This window comes from Podarcis gaigeae, assembly GCF_964106915.1.
Source record: "Podarcis gaigeae genome assembly, chromosome: 1".
Classification (NCBI taxonomy): domain Eukaryota; kingdom Metazoa; phylum Chordata; class Lepidosauria; order Squamata; family Lacertidae; genus Podarcis; species Podarcis gaigeae.
In genome coordinates, this window is record NC_139678.1 from 56,925,695 (window position 1) to 56,945,576 (window position 19,882).

General features: G+C 44.4%; 1 protein-coding gene across 4 annotated transcripts in view; it reads left to right on the forward strand.

The window, feature by feature from the left end:
• The first annotated feature begins 507 nt into the window (after nt 1-507).
• Nucleotides 508-19,882, forward strand: part of SLC1A2 (solute carrier family 1 member 2) — an 89,852-nt gene continuing 70,477 nt past the window's right edge. The window contains exons 1-2 of one of the 4 annotated variants that reach the window (XM_083750822.1): nt 508-627; nt 1,571-1,866. In XM_083750822.1, coding sequence (XP_083606948.1) covers nt 1,850-1,866 — 17 coding nt within the window. In that variant the 5' untranslated portion in view covers nt 508-627; nt 1,571-1,849. Of the gene's footprint in view, nt 628-736; nt 898-1,089; nt 1,867-19,882 lie in introns of those variants that run through there. The other 3 variants (XM_083750821.1, XM_083750820.1, XM_083750823.1) reach the window with 3 other exon arrangements.

Here is a 19,882-nt window from a genome sequence, read left to right on the forward strand (position 1 = left end):
TTATATTACCCAACATCCATCCCACACAAATCACCCTCATCTCTCCAGAAGGATTTCTTTTTAAAGAAATGATAGGATTGCATCAGAGTCCCATAGTTTCTCCCCGTTTGGAGTTTCCAGAAACCTCCCTGGTTCTTTGGAAATCTCCCTAACGCTAGCGGTTAAGAGCAGCCCTCAACGATAGGGAATCGTATCGAGCCATGTTAATTCTATAAGGCAACTTAGAGAAAGAGAGCGGTCTGACTGGCTGAGAAGCTTATTTGGCTTCCTGTCCTCCTCTGTCTGCGCAGCGTTCGGTAAAGCCGCCCTTTGTCTCGTGTCGCGAGTATTAATTCATTAGTGTACAGTAGCCCCGCCCCCTCCCGCGCGAGTTCCAATCGGATATCCAGGCAGGTTTTAAAGGACAATAAATGTGACAGCGTTGGAGTGCGGAGCGGGGGGGGGGGAGGTTAACTCCTTCTCTGCCGGCCCAGAGGATGCTCTCTATCTGTGTGCTCTTTCTACACATATGATCACAAGCGTCACTTGCCGACAGAATTCCAGCAATGCGAGCGCTTGCACTACTAATTAGTCCGACTTCCCAATTAGCTCTTCCAGGCCGCCGGGAGGCTCCGGAGCTGATAGCGAGTGAGTGGCCGGGTGGGGAGGGGTGCGCGCGCGCCATGTGGCCCCGCACCTCCACGGTAAACGGCGGAAAGGGTGTGGGAGGGAGAGGAGAGAGCCACACACGCATTGCAAGCCCGGCGCGGAGCTGCTAATAGGGACGAGGGGGCAATATATTCCCTCGTTAGCAGGGTGGTGGGGGAACCGACAGAGGCTTGCTGCTGCTGCTGCTGCTGCTGTTGCCACTGGGATCAGACAACGAGCACAAAAGGAATCGATCGTCTGTGCAGGCTGGTGAGACAGTGGAGACGCCTCCCTCCCCGTCAGCTAATCCAAGCCATCGAGGAAAAGCGTCGAAATAATAATAGCAATGCAAGCGAGCGAGCATGAGGAGGGAGCGAGGGAGGGGGCGTAGAGTTGTGCTCGGCCTCGGAGTTCCCCAGCTGCCGATCTCAGCCCGGGATCGCCTTCATTCCTATAGATCCACGCGTCTCCCCCCCCCCAGGGCTGCCCCCTCCCTTTATAAAGAGACTCGGGGAGGGGGATTTGCAACCACACCGGGTGATGTCAGCTCTCGCCTAAAATAGAGAGGGATAGACTGCAAATCCACCGTTAAAGCCTTCCAATCCAGCCTCAGCCAACAAACACCATGGCAATGTGAAGTCACCCACCGCCTCTTCCACATACACACAACCCCCGTCGCCTGCCTGCCTCCCTCCCTCGCTCGCTCTCTCTCACACACACAAACAAACAAACAAACACACACCGCACTCCCTCGCCAGGCAGCCCTCCGAATAAGCGCAGAAAGCAAAGGATCGTAGCGCAGGTGCCCACCAGCACACAGCCTCGGAGCCCTTGCCTATCGTTTGCCATTGACCATCTTCTCTTTTCGCCCCCCTCCCTCCTTCCCCTATTTCATCTTCTCTCTCTCTCTCTCTCTTTCTACTACTACCCTTCTCTCCTGAAGACATTCAAGCCTCTGGAAGGAGACATTGAGAAACCTCCCTCCGAGTAGCAGGAGCAAGAGGAGGTGGCGGCGGCGGGGCTTAGATCTCGAGACCAGCCAAGCTTCTTGGATGATCGCCTTTCGGAGCCGGGAGGATTATACAGGGCAGGAACTAAAGGGGTTCTGCGACACCCAAAGATAAAAGAAGAAGAAGAAGTTTCCCCACCCGGAAAGCGGCCGCGCGTGGTTTAAACCCTTGGATTTCTTGGGAAGGCAAGACAGGGGGGCTTCCGCGGGACCATGGCATCGACAGAAGGGTGAGGAGGAAACCGGCTTTTCTGTTCTTTCCCCCCTTCCTTGGTTTGCCGGCAGGGGTGGGGTGAGAAGATCGGGCTGGGTCTCGAGTGGGTTGCTTTGCTCGCGCGTGGCTGTTCCGTTCCGTTGTTGCGTGTGGGCTTATCAGGCGGCGGGATTCTCCGCGTCCTTCCTGCCGACTCTACAGGATGAAAGAAGCATCCAGCTGCAGCTCAAGGCTGGAGAATGGCATTTCAAATATGAGTCTCCCTTGGGAGAAGGAAAGAGCTTTTCCTCTTCCCTACCGGCTTTAACCCTTGCAAGGGCTGAGCGCTAGCAAACCGCTTTATTATTATTATTATTATTATTATTATTATTAATAATAATAATATAAATAAACTCAAGCCTGCAGTTGTGTGCATCATAAACCTCATTAAAAATCAGCGGGGCTTAGTTCAGAGTGGGCGTATCATAGGATCGGGCTGCAATCCTATATCCGCTTGCCTGAGAGTAAGCCCCATTGCACTTAATGGGACTTACTCCTGAGCAGGCATTGCACTGCGAGGCTGCTCTCCTAGGTGCACTTGAAACTTACTTCTGAATAGACACGAACCCGGCTGCAATCCTAAACATATTCAGGATGCAAGTCCCGCTGAACCGAGTGGGACTTCCTGCCGACCAAACATTTGTAAAACAGCAGCAAGAGCACGCTGCTGCTTCCAAATTCTTAAGGGGTTTTGCAAGAGAGAGAGAGACTCGTGTCAAATGCCGTTTGCAATGCCCACAAGGGAAAACAACCCGGAATATTACGCTGGAGGGGTTTTTGCGGGTTACTCAAGAGTTATGCATTGTGGAGCAAGCAAGCAAACACAAGTTTCTGGGTAGTATTCCTGCCGCGCGGGAATCTTGTTGGAAGCGCGCCTCTTGCGAAACGTTTCCCCGGGGCCCAAGTCAGGCGGCGGGCGGCGCTGGCGATTGGCCGCCTTGCTCGCGTTTGTTTGCAAGTTAATGTCTGGGGCTCCCGCGGGTTTGTCTCGCGTTCTCCGGCGTCTGGGGAGGGCGATCTCCTCTTGATCCGCACGGGGCTGCTTGTCAGCTTGGATCAGCGTGATCTGCTCTGGACGGGACCTTGTGAGGACAGGGTGTAAAAAAGAAGCAGCTCTCTTTCTGTCGGTTGCAGGTGTGGGCGTGCGCGCGCTTCCAACGCGAAAAGGGGATTTAAATCAACCTGCTGCTGCTTCAGCTGCACATTGCTGGGAGGCGCGCGCTCACCCAATTGTTCGCCCTCCTGGTGGGAAGGAAAATATATGCGCAGTACCTGGACCAAGACAGGTTACCCAGCAGGAGTTTGTTCAAAAACTGCAAGCACTCAGCAGCTGCAAGCTCTCTGCTTTTCTGGGTGCAGGGACCCTGGTCCATAGGAAATCTCTGCAGACCGAGAAATCCGCCCAGTATTAATAAGGTGAAGCTCTTTTAGCGCCACCCTATCTATTCGTGTCTACTCAAAAGTAAGCCCCACTAAATTGCACACTTAATGATGTAACTCCAGCGAATACGAATCTCATGTTGGCACAGTCCTGTGTTAGCACTGCTGGCATTTTCCTCTTTGCAGCCGTCCTGCTCAAAGGTAAATGAAGAAGGATTAAAGGAAAGGTAGTGGTTGGGGGATGCAAGTGGACATTGACCTAGATCTCATCGGAAGAGGAACTGCCCATTTGCTAGTTTGCTCTGTGCAACCTATCAGTATAGATACTTCTTGTTTTAGGATGGCTACAGCACTAAATGCTATAGTACCCATTGACTTCAGTTAGATATTTAAGCTTCTGCTGAACTCTTTCCTTTTGAGGTCTGAACGTAGGGCTGTATCGTTTAACCCCTGAGATTAATTATACAAACAGCAGGTGGCAAGTGTCATATTAAAAGAGCAAAGCCCACCTATGCATGAGAGGAGGAAGGTGAGGGGTGATGCTTCTCCTAAGATTATGTCCACTGTGAAGCATATGCGCATCATCTCCCAACAATGTATATTTTCTTCAACACTATTGATTTTGTATGCAGATTTAACAAATTGATTAACCAATGAATATACTAAACTTCCATTTCTTGAACTGGGTGACATCCTAGTTCAGAGTGCCTTATGTTGGCTAGATTGCTTCCATTGTGAAATGCTTTTCCAAAGGTTTGCATTTCCTCTAGTGAATGTTTAATAATAATAGCTACATGTTGTTGTTGTTGTTGTTTTACTACAATTTGTCTAGCATTTCATCTCTGTATCTCAGTAGTTCTTATAACAGTTCTGTAAAGGTACAGTTATATCATCATCCACGTATGTACTGGATGGAGAACATGAATATAATTCCCTTCATTGCTCACCTGACATTTGAAGTAAGGTTATCTAGCTCCTGGCTCATAAACACTATTCAGGGATGGTGAACCTATAACTCTCCAGCTGTTGGGTCAGCTACAGTTCCCATCCTCCTTGGCCATTGGCTGTTCTGATTAGACGTTCCTCAGGTCATACCATAAACATACATCAATTTTTAAAACCCTAAACTACTGGAACGACCAATATATTAACATGTCTTTTGCCTGAGACCCCTTACAATACAACCATTGGGGTTTTACTTTGGCCACCTCATGAGAAGAGAAGACTCCCTGGAAAAGACCCTGATGTTGGGAAAGATTGAGGGCACAAGGAGAAGGGGACGACAGAGGATGAGATGGTTGGACAGTGTTCTCGAAGCTACCAGCATGAGTTTGACCAAACTACGGGAGGCAGTGGAAGACAGGAGTGCCTGGCATGCTTTGGTCCATGGGGTCACAAAGAGTCGGACACGACTAAATGGTTAAACAACAACAAATCAACTCATACTTGCATATAGATAGTATGTAGTACTCATTTCTGTCCCCCCCCATCTATATTTCTCAGTTTCTTCAGAGACGTGCATATGTTCATTCTGTTTTAATAGTAAAAGTAATGTAGACATTGGGCCAGTTTATACATAAACATTAATGAACCTTCCTGGAGTTCTCAATAGTTGATGACTTGGTTGAACATGTAAACTGAAAATCATTCTGTTTGAAGTGGTATGAGGCTGACATGCAATTTCTACCTGTTGTGTTTTGATCTGTAATGGCTCTTTGCATCTTCAAGTCATCATTTGATGCTGCAGTCATCAAATGGTGTGATTCGAAAGTGTAAACCAGCTCACTTATTCAAGGGAATTCAAAGTCCGTGACTTTGGAATGCAGACTAACATAAGTACTGCTCTGGAAATATTAGTATTACTTTAAAGTCACTGATGAAGAAATATTAATATTTCTGTGCCATAAGCTGTAATCTATACTTTTTGAGCAATTTCCAGAGTGGTAGCCACATTGTCATCCTATGCATGCTTACCCAGAAGTACCAGTAAGTATTATTGTGTATAATGGGGTGTACAGCCTAATACATATGTTTAGGTTGGCTGCCACGAGTTTTGTGGCAGCTCAAAGAGTAACATTGATTTGACAAAAGTGTTGATGGGCTAGAGTTGACTTCATTAGAAGCAGGGAATGATATATCTGATGTTGGGGGGGGGAGCGGGTGGCACTGTGGTCTCAATCGCTGAGCCTCTTGGGCTTGCCAATTGGAAGGTCAGCGGTTTGAATCTGCATGATGGGGTGAGCTCCCGTTGCTCTGTCCCAGCTTCTGCCAATCTAGCAGTTTGAAAGCACACCAGTGCAAGTAGAAAAATAGGTACTGCTGCAGCAGGAAGGTAAATGGTGTTTCCATGCACTCTGGTTTCCATCATGGTGTTCCGTTGTGCCAGAAGCGGTTTAGTCATGCTGGCCAGATGAGCCGGAAAGCTCATCTGTGTGTGGACAAACACAGGCTCCCTTGGCCAGAAAAGCGAGATGAGGGCAGCAACCCCATAGTTGCCTTTCACTGGACGTAACCATCCAGGGGTCCTTTACCTTTTTACCAAGAGAAAGAGAGAGAATGTTAGCAAGTAAAGTGAGAGAGAAATAGAGTGCAAGAAATACTGACTGTGCTAACTTTAAAGCTTTTAGCATGTAAAATAATTATAGCGACCCCCTTCACAAAGCAGTATTGATGAAAACAGAACATCTTGGCACTGGAAAGCCATTGTTTTGGATTTGTTCTTCTGGCATGAGCAAGGGAAAGGACTATTTCTCAGTGGCTGAGCACATGCTCTATATGTAGAAGGTCTAAACTGAATGTCTGGAGCACTGGAGACAATACTGAGCTAAAAAGGTAAAGGTAAAGGACCTCTGACAGTGAAGTCCAGTCGCAAACGACTCTGGGGTTGTGGCGCTCATCTCGCTTTACTGGCCAAGGGAGCCAACATTTGTCCGCAGAGAGTTTTTCTGGGTCATGTGGCCAGCATGACTAAGCCGCTTCTGGCAAAACAGAGCAGCACACGGAAATGCCGTTTACCTTCCCGCCGGAGCGGTACCTATTTATCTACTTGCACTTTGATGTGCTTTCGAACTGCTAGGTGGGCAGAAGCAGGGACCGAGCAATGGGAGCTCACCCCGTCGCAGGGATTTGAACCGCCAGCCTTTTGAATGGCAAGCCCAGGGCTCAGTGGTTTAGACTACAACGCCACCCACATCCCTGGTCTAAAGTCTGACCTTGTGAAAGGTAGCTTTCTATATTCCAAAGTTTAACTCATGATAGCAAACCTGATATGGGAAGTGGGAGTCTGAACCTCTATAAACTGACATCTAAAACTGGCAACATCCAAATGCTTTGGATATTAGTACAGAGACAAGAGTGAGATTATCCACTGGAGATCTTGAGCAATGTTGTGATACATGGAGAAGCACGTTTAGATAGTTAGAAATGGGACCTTGAGCGCAAAAGAGGGAGGGTGCATGGCTTAATGACTATGCCATATAGTGAGATTGATGTCCTCAAGTATACACATTGCATTGCTTATCTGTGTGCAGCATAGTCCAGTGCATATTTACTTAAGACATAAATCCCACTATGTACAATAGAGACCTGTTTGCACAGCCTTCATCATTTGCCGCACTCTGGGTGGTCATTTGAGGCATTGGACTTACCTGTGCTGTTGCTTCTAGCTGTAAACAATAAAATATTCAGTGGAATGTCAAATCCACACCCTCTCTTAAAATGTTAATCATGTTTGAAAATGCTAAGCAGGAAGGTGAGCTCCTGTGTGCAGATGCAACTGTGATAATAAGAAAGCACTCTGAAGCACTTTCAGATTTTTTTATTTGAAGCATTTTTGTCCTGCTCTTCTGCTGCAAAGGAATCCTGGAGTGGGATACAAAAATCATTAGTAAGGCATGAATGTAAGTAAGGCAATATGACACACAAAGAAAAAGAGAGGGTAAGGGTAAAGGGGAAAAAAGCAAGCTCAGGCACCAGCTATTAATGTAACAGTATTTATAACAGCTGTCATGGGTTGTCTGGTGGAATGGCTTCTTGAGATATGTCCAAAGGCAGCTGGTATATCTTCAGAGGTGATAAAATAGCCCTGCTTCCCTTTTATTTGGACCCTGATGGGAGCAGGTTTCTCCAAGCAATGGGGGCCTCCAACCACACAACACTTCAAAGCATGCTGAGCCTGTGGACATTCAGCTAAGTTCCCTCTTCAGACATTGCACTCAACATGTGAAGGTATGGCAGTGGAGTTCTGAGATGTTCACATCTGAGGTTAAACAGCCCTGCACCTCCCTCCACACATCCTCTGAAAGCAAGGCGTAACGTCTGAAGAAGAGGGGTACTGTCTACTGAGTAGGTGTCATTACACACCCATTGCAGTGTCATGTCTGTATCCCATTTCTAGCTTCTTAGTAAGCTTCTAAACTGACTGTGTTTACAGGGGTCACAGTTCATGGGTTCATGAAGTAGCAGGTTGCTGTTACAGAGCGGTGATACTGACCTTTGGCAACAACAGGGCATCTTTGCAAATGCCATCTTACGTATGTGGATTGAGTCTAAGTCATACTTGGAACAGATCCATTGAAATCCATCAACATGACCAGCTCAGGTCTATCGATTTCAATGTCTCCATGCTGAGTTATTTTACTTATTTTACTTCCGTATTTAAAAATAAACAAATAAATGCACTGACTTGCTTGGATACAACCTTTTGTTGGGGAACCTGAGATTCTCCACCTGATGTTGAATTCCAAGTCTCATTAGCCCCAGCAAGCATGACTAATAGTCAGGGATGATAGAAGCTCCACATCCTTATACTACACAATGAATGTCTCCAAAGTCTTAAGCATCTCTACCCAAACTGCTTTGCTACTTGGTTTCATTGATTTATTCCCTCTGGATACTGTGTACAAGCTCTTTATACCAGCCAAACTCTTCTGTACTAAATTTAGGATTTAAGTCCAGGATCTGTAAAGTATAAAAGGGGCCAAAAAGGGGAGGGAAGAACAGCAGTATGTAACTCCTCAGTCATTTACATTGAAACACTATAAAATTGCCATAAGGATAAAGAAGTTTCAGGATTCCACTGTGATTTCTTTCTTCCCACCCCCTTCTAATCTTTGTACTTGAGCTGGTCAATGCAATGGAGCCCATGGCATGAATAAACAGTGGACCAATAAACTCTCTCTGTTTGGCTATTGGCAAAACCTGTCACGTAATACTTAGAGTACCACACCAGTAATGGTTCACATGGTAGTCTGCTGGTGGCCCACCAGCTTCCATTGCTCAGCATCCCTGCAAGAGAAAGTGGGACCCAATGCCCTTAACAACAGATGTTGTCAGGAGAATGTTGCAGGCAGAGGAGCGACTACTTCAGCACCACGCACATGGCAGTATCCAATTAACTTGTTCCATCAATGCAAGGATTTCCACTTGCCCAGCAAAACCTCCCCACTCCCATGTTCCCCTAAATCTCCTTTGGGGGAAAGTTGCATTGTGCAAGCGGGAAGTTTGTTGGATACTGCCCATAGCCACTGGGTGAATAATAGTGCTTGATGTTGGCTGGTGACCTCAGAGCTTGCTCAATGCCTCCTACATAGTGCTGAAGTAGCAGCATCTGAGCCTCTACTAGATTTGTGTTAAGGATGGGTTCTCCTTGTCATAGAACACCATAAGTTCAAACCAGTGGCCCATAGGAACATGTCCTTATACTCAGCCAGATCATTGGTTTATCTGCCTTAATGGCACCGACACTGACACCAGTAGCAGTTCTCCAGGGTTTCAGACAAAACAAAGCTGGTAGGGCCCCACCCCAAAAAGCCACTCTATGAGCTACCACTGCTTTGATCCATATTTTGCATGTATTCATTTCTGCATTATCATTCCAGCTTCTATTTGTAGGAGTTCCGAAATCATTTTTATGATTTGTGATACTGTAGTTCATTGGCCATACCTTGGCTAACCTAAGGTTTCCTAAGCAACAAGAACATACACAAATAAAATATGGCACCAGAAGAATTCAGCTGAAGTGAAACACACATAGTATATAGGACCTGTCATATTAGCCCATATTCTTTCTTGGCTTTTTCTGATTCCCCCTTTAGAAATACATGCCAGCTGGGGATAGCAATTCATCCATCTGATGAAGTGGGCTCTAGTCCATAAAGACATTTGTATTTAAGTGTACTTAAAACTCCCCAAAACTTTGTTATATTTTCTGCAACATCAGGCTCTGGAAACAGTATATAATAGTGATACTATAACTTTGTATCATATTTTATTTGGATTACAAACCTTAACACGCCCTCCCCACAAAAGCTTAGTTCATAATGCAAGCAATCTAAATTCTATGGGCAAGAATCACTTAATGAGTCCCACCAGAGTCTTCCTCTTTCCTCCCTTGCACCCCCATGTTCCCCATAACCTGGGGCAAGAAGACCAACAGGCTCATCACCTAGTAAGACTTGAAGGATGAGCCTTGGAAAGCAGAACAAAAAGTTATGGAATGCTACAGTTGCTAGAGGTTGCAACCTGCTTTAGCCTACCGTGGCTCAAAACATTGTGGCAAAAGCAGAACTGTAGAAACAGTTACTCCAAATTGTGTTTCATTCCAGCTACAAACATCCCCGATTCAATTTTAGTCATGGACGAATGCGGGGATAGTGAACTATCCAGGATCAGAGGCAGTTGCTGGGAACAACAGTGAAGGCGGGCTGCTGCCTTCGTGTCTTGCCAGTGGGCTTCCTGCAGGCACCTGGTTGGGCACTGTGAGAAACAGGATGCCACTTCTACGAGATAGGCCTTTGGTCTCATCCAGCAGGGCTATTGTAATGCCTATTGGGGTTTGCATACATAGGGAAGGAGCAGGTGCCACTATATGAGCATACCCTATTTTTATGCACTTTTTATGTGCACAGCCTTTGCACACATAACTATAGGAAGCTGCCTTATACTGAGTCAGACAATTGGCCTGCCTAGCTTAGTATTGTTTACACTGAGCAGCAGCAACTGTCCAGGGTTTGGGGCAGCCCATCTGTATCTGGAGATACAAAGGGATTGATCTTGGGACCTTCTGCATGTAAGGCAAAGGCTCTGCAACTGAGCCGCAGCTCTTTCCTGACTCCCCATCCCTGCCTTCCTCTCAAATTTGTTGTTTAGTCGTTTAGTCGTGTCCGACTCTTCGTGACCCCATGGACCAGAGCACACCAGGCACTCCTGTCTTCCACTGCCTCCTGCAACTTGGTCAAACTCATGTTGGTAGTTTCGAGAACACCGTCCAACCATCTCGTCCTCTGTCGTCCCCTTCTCCTTGTGCCCTCAATCCTTCCCAACATCAGGGTCTTTTTCAGGGAGTCTTCTCTTCTCACAGGGGCGCCGACTTATAAAAAATATTGGGGGGGGGGCCATACCGGGGTCCTGCCCCGGGAAGTTTTCTAAATTTTAGATGAAAATTAGTGAGTTTTAAAGTTTTTTAAAAGTATTTTAGAGTCATATGATCAACATTAGAACCCCGAAAACTCGACTCTCTATAACTCCACACTCCAGGAAACTCGACAAGCCTGAAACACTTTTTGGCTTTGAAAAAAGAAACAAAACATAAACACGCACGGTATTTTCATAAAAAGCTAATTTAATTTACAGTAACAATTATGCCTATAGACTATTACAGAGCAGTGAATATATAGCTCTGAAAAGACTGAAATGATATTTAAATAAATCCTAAACTATCATTAAAAGAATAAAACATAAAATATTGCTGTCGCACAGTAATAGCACTTTGATTAATAAGTGAAATAGCTAATTTAAGCTTACTTTGAATAAGGCTGAGGGTTCATTAAATAAAAATAATATCTCAAAGTTAATGCTTTAATACAGTTAATAAAGTTAATACAGTATGCCTAATACTGTATGTAAATACTGTAATACTGTATGTAAATAATGGGCTTTAATTGGGTCTTACACCCTAAAAATATTTAAGTATTTGAAAATAACTAATACAGTACTATAGTAATATAGAAATACAGTACTAAACTAGTACTAATATTTCAAAACTGAAAATTTAACATTCTGTATGTATTTAATTCTCTATTTTATAAAGATTTTTAATATCTGACAGTGAGTTTGGAGTAGCCCAATGCAAAAATCCTGAGGATCCATGTGGATCCGTGCTTTGTAACCACGTTTTTGCACCACTGTGACCCTAGGCAACAGTGGGTGCGTGATTTTTTTGGTGCAAGATGTAGCCATGGACATGCTATGTGATCTGATGGTGAATTTGGGGTGACCCAATGCAAAAATCCTGAGGATCCATGTGGATCCGTGCTTTGTAACCACGTTTTTGCACCACTGTGACCCTAGTCAACAGTGGGTGCGTGATTTTTTTGGTGCAAGATGTAACCATGGACATGCTATGTGATCTGATGGTGAATTTGGGGTGACCCAATGCAAAAATCCTGAGGATCCATGTGGATCTGTGCTTTGTAACCACGTTTTGCACCATTGCAGCCCCAGGCAACAGTGGGTGCGTGATTTTTTTGGTACAGACTGTAGCCATGGACATGTAATGTGATCTGATGGTGAATTTGGGGTGACCCAATGCAAAAATCCTGAGGATCCATGTGGATCCGTGCTTTGTCACCACGTTTTAAATGGGGAGGGAAGGAAAAACACAGAAGGGACAAGAAGCACAAGAGGGGTGTGCGGAGAAGCAGCTGGCTAAGAATGCAGGGGAGGAGTTTAACGGGGTGGGGGGGAGGAAAGGAAGGCAAAAGTCCCCGTCCCCCCAAGCCAGCCCTCTCTCTCTCTCTCCCACCATGTTTTTTCGGCTGCCTGCGAGTCCCTAGAGCACGGAGAGGAAGAGGTGGTGGGCTGGAGCCTGCACGCAGTGTGACTAGGAAAGAATTAGAAGGAAGGACTCGATCCTTTCCTTAACCCTCTGCTTGCCAGGAGGGCAGGGGATTCCCTGCTCTTTGTTGAGTTTGAGCAAACGCAGCAACAGAAGCGTGTGGGCAGTAAGACCCTGAGGCAGAATGCAGGAAAGCAGCAGCTTCCGCCTTCCCTCCGCCCGCCCGCCCGATCTTATTTTTGCCTGATTTTTGCCTATTTTTGCCCCTGCGCTCCGGCGAGTCAGCTCCAGGGACCACACATTCGCTCAATAACACGCACAGACATTTCCCCTTACTTTTTAGGAGAAAAAATCTGCGTGTTATAGAGCGAAATTTACGGTAATAATTTTCTTAAATTATTGGGGGGGCAGAGCCCCCCCAAATGAATTTTTGAGGGGGCTCGGGCCCCCTCAGGCCCCATGGAGTCGGCGCCTATGTCTTCTCATGAGGTGGCCAAAGTATTGGAGCCTCAGCTTCACGATCTGTCCTTCCAGTGAGCACTCAGGGCTGATTTCCTTCAGAATGGATACGTTTGATCTTCTTGCAGTCCATGGGACTCTCAAGAGTCTCCTCCAGCACCATAATTCAAAAGCATCTATTCTTCGGCGATCAGCCTTCTTGATGGTCCAGCTCTCACTTCCATACATCACTACTGGGAAAACCATGGCTTTAACTATACGGACCTTTGTTGGCAAGGTGATGTCTCTGCTTTTTAAGACGCTGTCTAGGTTTGCCATCGCCTTTCTCCCAAGGAGTAGGCGTCTTTTAATTTTGTGGCTGCTGTCACCATCTGCAGTGATCATGGAGCCCAAGAAAGTAAAATCTCTCACTGCCTCCATTTCTTCCCCTTCTATTTGCCAGGAGGTGATGGGACCAGTGGCCATGATCTTCGTTTTTTTGATGTTGAGCTTCAGACTATATTTTGCGCTCTCCTCTTTCACCCTCATTAAAAAGTTCTTTAATTCCTCCTCACTTTCTGCCATCAAGGTTGTGTCATCTGCATATCTGAGGTTGTTGATATTTCTTCCAGCGATCTTAATTCTGGCTCGGTATTCATCCAGCCCAGTCTTTTGCATGATGAATTCTGCATATAAGTTAAATAAGCAGGGAGACAATATACAGCCTTGCCGTACTCCTTTCCCAATTTTGAACCAATCAGTTGTTCCATATCCAGTTCTAACTGTAGCTTCTTGTCCCACATAGAGATTTCTCAGCAGACAGATGAGGTGATCAGGCACTCCCATTTCTTTAAGAACTTGCCATAGTTTGCTGTGGTCGACACTCAAATAGAATCTCTCAAAAAGCCCTGCTTAATTGCATGCACCTATACAACCCAGTCCAGCAATTCTCCAGCATGTCTGTTCCTACAGTTGCTTTCTTGTTCGTTTCAACGGAGGAGCAGATCCACCCATGTATTCCTGTGTGTGTCCAAACCAGCACCTTCTACTGAAATAACTGGGGGCGCCATTGCATTTATGTGCATCAGAACTCTGCATTTGGATTGCGGAACTATGCCTTGAGATGCTGGTCTCTAAGCTTTGTGGCAGTGGTACAGGCAGGCTAATCATTGAACTATGCAAATTATGCACATATTTATTGGGTTTCAAGGTGTTCTCTGGGGAATCACCTGCCTAGGTTTTTTAGGAAGCACTAGAAGAATGTTTTTGTTTCGTCAGGCATGAAATAAGCCACACAACAGGAGAATTAGCTGCATCTTTTTTACCCACCTGACCTCTTCACCTCCACTTTGCTCACTAATCTTTCAGCAGGGACTGCTCCTTAGGCTGCAAATCTCTGAGCAGCTTTCAAACAGCTGCTGTTTTTACGTGGCTGCGGGGTGGGGTGGAGGTATTCATACTATGACAGTTTTGAAGTTCACGTGGTGAATCTTGAGATCTAGGATGTAATATCATTGAACCCTGACATAGTTTTAAATCCTGCAGTCTTGCAGAAGGATATCTAACCTGAATCCAGAAATTATTCTGATTTAGCAATAAAATGGCAGTCCTTTGTATAGGTTAAGTCGACAGACTGGTCCCACCAAAAGTTTATCTGTTTCTAGGTACCCTATCACATTTTTCATAGTGCAGTAGTAAAAATAAAACAATCTACAATAATTTCACGTTTTAAGAAACAGATATTCAGTTCCTTAATGTTCTATATTTCTTTTAGATTTGGCATGTTGTATATTTTCTTATGTAATGCATCATATGTAATATGTAGTACTGTATACATTCTTATGCAATGGCCCACTCCTCTGACTGCCAGATGGTACCAGCTTTCTTGCCGAATAACAACTTGTGTGACTATTAGTTTAGACATTGAATTCCTTCCTCCTCCCCCACCAAAAAAAAAGTTGCCCGGAGAAGTGTGTGGCTTCTGGAAACATGGAAGTTCAAAATCCCTGGTTTAAATGAAGATTTTAAAATGTTAGGTGTAGCGTACACCATTAGTAGCTCAGTTAACTTATCCTCCAATTAGGAGGCATTCATTTAGAGAAAATAATTCCTATCGTGCTGAGAGTCTGGTTTAAAAATAACCATTCATCTCCTCACCTCCCACATATATTTGTACTCAAGATAGTGCATGTGGGTGCATCTATTTTTACCAGCAGGTGCATATTCATGCAGCGTCAATTTAAAACTTCTTGCCACTTAAAAAAATGGTGGTGTTCCCCTGCCCCCTGAAAAGAACAAATGGTAGAAGCAAAACAGAGGTTGGGGTAGTTTTGTGCAAAGTTTTTAAGGGGATACAGTGGTGGCTTCACAAAAAAAGAAAGCACCCTCCAAGGAACTGGCAATTCATTACCATCATTGTAAACCAAACTATGTTGACAAATCTTGTTATTCTCAGGTGTGTGTGTGTAACGCTGTGTCAGAAAACAACTAAACCAGATTATGTGCCATTACAAGGGCTTTGCCAAATGTACGATGTGAAAAAGGGGCTGGGAGCTTCTCCTTCTCCAAGTAGAGAGCCTAAACAACAGTACCCAATAGGGAAGTATCTGCATGCTTGGGCGGGGGGGGGGGGACCTCAAGATTTCAAGTAGTACAAAAAAACCCCTAACAGTGGGGATTCAAAACTTTTGCTGCTTGTAGCCCACATAAGCTGCAGCTTTGGTACCATTTTTTCTTCTTGTTGTAAAGAGACCGTGATCGTAGTAACAATGACACCCCACATTACCAAGAACAACAAAAGATGGTGCTGAAGTTCCAGCTAATCTTGTCTATGAAGACCAGGAGCAGCTTGCTAGGTGGGTGGAAGCCACTATATCAGCTTCCAGGTAGATGGGTCACTATTGCTCCCCTGGGAAGGCAAGGGACGGGACAGCAGGGAAGCCAGGGTGATGCAAATGCAGTAAGCGACAGCAACCCGGTGTGGTAGTGTCGCCACTTGGTAAAGTCCTGCCTATATATGAAATACTGGAGTGGCGATATGGAAGGCCTTGGTGCTGGTGCTGCAGCTGCACACACACTCCCCCCACCTTTTGGGGCTGGCCTTTTAAAAAGCATCATTACACAGGGTGCGTGGGTGAAGCAGAATGGAGAGAGTGTTCACAAAATGTACCCACCCTCTGCCACCGCCATTATGGTGGTGCAACAACAAGGAAGCTCCGGCAATGTTTTTCAGTGTAACGCTGGTGGGTATATCCTTAGGAGAGGGTAACTTGTGTGGCCTCCCAGTTCTCCCCACTACCACAACTAACTACCAAAAAGAGAAAGGAAAAGATGACTTGTGTTGTATTCTTCTTCTTGGTGGAATGCTCTGTCACAAGAGACTAAGGCCCTGAGAGATTTGACATCTTTCCGCAGGGCCTGCAAGACTGAGCTGTTCCTCCTGACCTTTGGTTTGGACTCAGTCTGACCCTTATGTTTCCCTCCCCTTATGGTTTTGATCTATGGGCTACTTTTAAAATGAGGCTGCATTTTAAATTGTATTTTTAACCTGTATTTTATATTGGTCCCCCCCCCCATTATGTTTTTATTGTAATTTTACTGGTGTTAGCCGCCCTGAGCTCGGCTCTGGCCAGGGTGGGCGGGGTATATTACTTATTTATTATTTATTATTATTATTTATTATTATTATTATTATTATTATTATTATTATTATTATTGGTGCTAATTCATGCCTATTGATGCAAATTTAGAAATAATTACTGTAGTGTCCAACATTTCTCTCCATAGTGGGGAAGACTAGGTGGCCTATGTAGCTGCTATCCAAATGCTAACTTTCAGAAGTGGAACTTAAAACTTCCCACTCTTCTTTCTTATGGTTTTCTATCTTTAATCTGGACTTGGACAAGATAGCCTTCAAGAAGAACACTTTCAAATAGAAGATTGTCCTCTGCAACGCAGGGCCCATGGCTACCCTAGCATGATTTTTAACGTAACAGGTGCAACTAGTGTAATACGCACACAGGTAACTTGAATTTTCACACCCTTTATTAGATAAATTAGCACTGTAGACTTTCAGTCCCACCACAAATTCCATGATTGCAGAAGCTCCAAAATGTGTCATGGTTTGTGAAAGAGAGAGACTGTGGAGAGCAACTCACATATGATTCATCTGTCCATGCATGGACAGGCAGGAGAGACTGTTGAAGGCTGTTCATACATATGGGTTGACAATGCATTAGACTAATAAAGGACAATATTTGATGGGAAAGAAAATCTTTTCCGGAGTAATGATAATATTATACAGAACTGTTCTTAATTGTTCCCTAGGGCCCTGATCCTGAAGTCTTTGCACATAACAAGGCCTTGTGTCTCATTTGTACTACATGGATAAAAACCCTTCTGCAACAGCACATATTGCTTATCTATTCAGCTTACTGGCTAATTTACATTTATATGCCACTCAATAACGGCTAACCATATACATAAAATAGCTACCTAGAAAGATATACCATGAAACAGTACCAGGGGATAAAAACCAAGGCAACAACACTAATAGGAACAAAAAATTAATAGATCTTAAAAGTCCCAAACTACCAGACGTTCTATTGATCACTGGAAGATTTTAAGATGCAAATGCCAAGGAAAGTGAAAATGGGTCTTCATCTGCTACTGAAAAGGCCAACGAGTTTGGAAAAGCATCACAGAAGCCACGTCTTTCCCTGGTGGTCACTTGCTGCATGTAATTTGGGGGGGGGGCTGGAGAAGGGCATCTCAGAAAGATCATATGGGCTTGGCTAGGTTTCTGTGAGAGAAGGCAATCCTTTAGATGATTTGGCAACAAGTCATTTTAGGGATTTCAAGCAGGTCTGGAGAACTGTTGCACCTCTAGGTGTTGATGGACTTAAGACCCCAGCATTCCTGATCATTGGCCACAGTGGCTGGGGCTGAAGAGAATCAGAGTCAACACCTTGAAGCCCAAAGAAGTTGAGGGTTAAGTTAAGACCAGCACTTTGAATTGGGCCTAGAACCAGAACAGAAACAAGCTCAGGTGAACAAAGAACTGGCATCATATGATCATACTGTCACAAAAGTTGGGTGCTACCCCAACTCTCTGCCAAGCGGTAGTAAGATTCTGGGCACTCACCCAGGGTCTGTGTTCTTTTGGAGAATTGGTGACGTGGTAGAGACTGTTGTAGGTTTAAGAAATATGATTTATCCACCTATTTACACCTTCAGTCTGCATGGAGGGAGTCCAGATCTTACAGCATGGTCATTTCATTTCCATCCAGCACTGGAGTCAAAGGCATCTCTCCCAGCCAGTCTGCCCAAGATGGATCTTAGTCTTTTTCTTCTCCCTTCTTCTTCCCAGCGCACCTTGCTTAAGACGCTCTTTCCTTGTCACTTCCCACCCAGTTACCTTGGCAACCCTCTGTCTGCCCAGGCCCATGATTCCACTTAGAAGGGCCATCAACACCTTTTGTCATGTTAATGCCTGTATCCCAGGCTTGGAAAGGAAGCTTAGCCTGTATTTTTCCACTGGCCTGCAATCTTCCCTTCAAAATAATCAAAATCCAGAGTTTGGGAGGGTGCCCTCTCAAAATCTATAATAATAGTATCCTATCTTAGTTAGCGATCTTGCAGGATTGCCTTTGAACCAATTGAAGTTAGGATCCAACACTATATATTTAATTTAAGCAATGTAAAGATTTCACTGAGCCTAAGCCTAAATTGCATATTATTGCATTCAAATAGCCATATTTTAGAGAGATTTTAAATATCTGATATTGATGTATTAAATGGACAAAACTAACATGTTTCTCCTTGTTCATCTGTTCATAAATACGTTCCCTCTCCCACCCTGATAATTGGGTGAATTTCCACTTCCGCACCCTCCACCCCACAGTAAATGCAATGTGTCAGTTCCTTACCTTAGAATATTACTTAGGGGATGGTGTTATATAGAAGACAGAAAATCTGTTACAAATATTTCTGTTGTATAGTTAGGACCAAGAGAAATTTCATATGATTCCCAACAGGTGGCAGTACATGTCAAGGGTTTTCTTCCCCCATACTAAGGGGCCAAGCTGTATCTATCTACAGTATCTATCTTCTGAAATGATATTTCTCTATATTTTTAGTTTTTTAAAGGTCCTGAATGATAGTGGAACACAGAAAGATCACCCTCCTCCCCTTTTCACCCCATGTTAGCCCCAGAGAATGAATGACATTAAAATGTAGCTATGTATTTCAAAATAACTGTAAAAGATGGCTTCGCATCCATAATCTTTAATTTTACTAAATGGCTGTTACGGTGCAACTGATCATAAAAGATCACTAAGGGCTATTTTATTTATTAATTCAAAATGAAGTTTTTTCAGTCTCCTGTCTTCTTTTTGTGTGTTTTATTTACTGTTGGCTTTTTCAATTGAACTTTATAGGTAAGGGTTTTTTTTTGTTTGTTTTATGTAAACCACTTGGATGTCATGCCTGATGAAAAGTGGGATGCAAGAACTCCAAAACAAGGAAGACAGGAAATATTTATAGGTCTGCCATTCTGTCACTAGAAAAGCCCACGCAGCTAAGAAGCCTATTAAAAAACAAACCATGCAATATATAGGATTATACACACAGAAAGTTTGCAGGTAGATAGAGACACATAGGTGTACACCTGTGTGCTGTATGCAGAAAGAGAAACAGTATGGCTGGCTTTAAATTGGGTTTTAGCTGTAATACAAGCTCTGTCCCAGTAGATTCCTCTCACTCACTCACACCACAAAAAAGCACCCAGTGGACTCCCCCCCGCAAATCTGTCCAACCACTCCCAGAATCAAAAAGCTGACTTGGGAGTAATCTCCACTGAAATTAATCTGACTTCTGAGAAAAATGGCATTTTCTTCAAATGGTTTATTGGGAACAATAACTAATAAAATGCTAATTTGACTCCTAGTCACAATAATGTTAAAGATATGACCTAGTAATATGCTGGGAACATAAATCATCCTGTCTGAAAGAAAGAAAGAGGATGGGTGTGGTGATCTGCGTTTCAACATGCATATTATCTTGCAGTAATTCCTAATACAATATGAAGTCTTGTCTAGTGGGGCAGTAGAGCAGGAAACAAAGGCCCTTCAAGCCGTTTCTTAAAAAGGCATACTTAATCATCAATCCGTAAACTAGGAGCTGCCCAGGTCATGTTGAAAAACATAAATAAAGATAATTTCTTTATATATTTCACAAAATTTATATGCGGCTTCACACACACGCACCCACACCCACACCCACACTTTTTATTGATATTTTCATTTTCATTTGAGTTCCTCTGCTTTAAGGGTTCAGCATT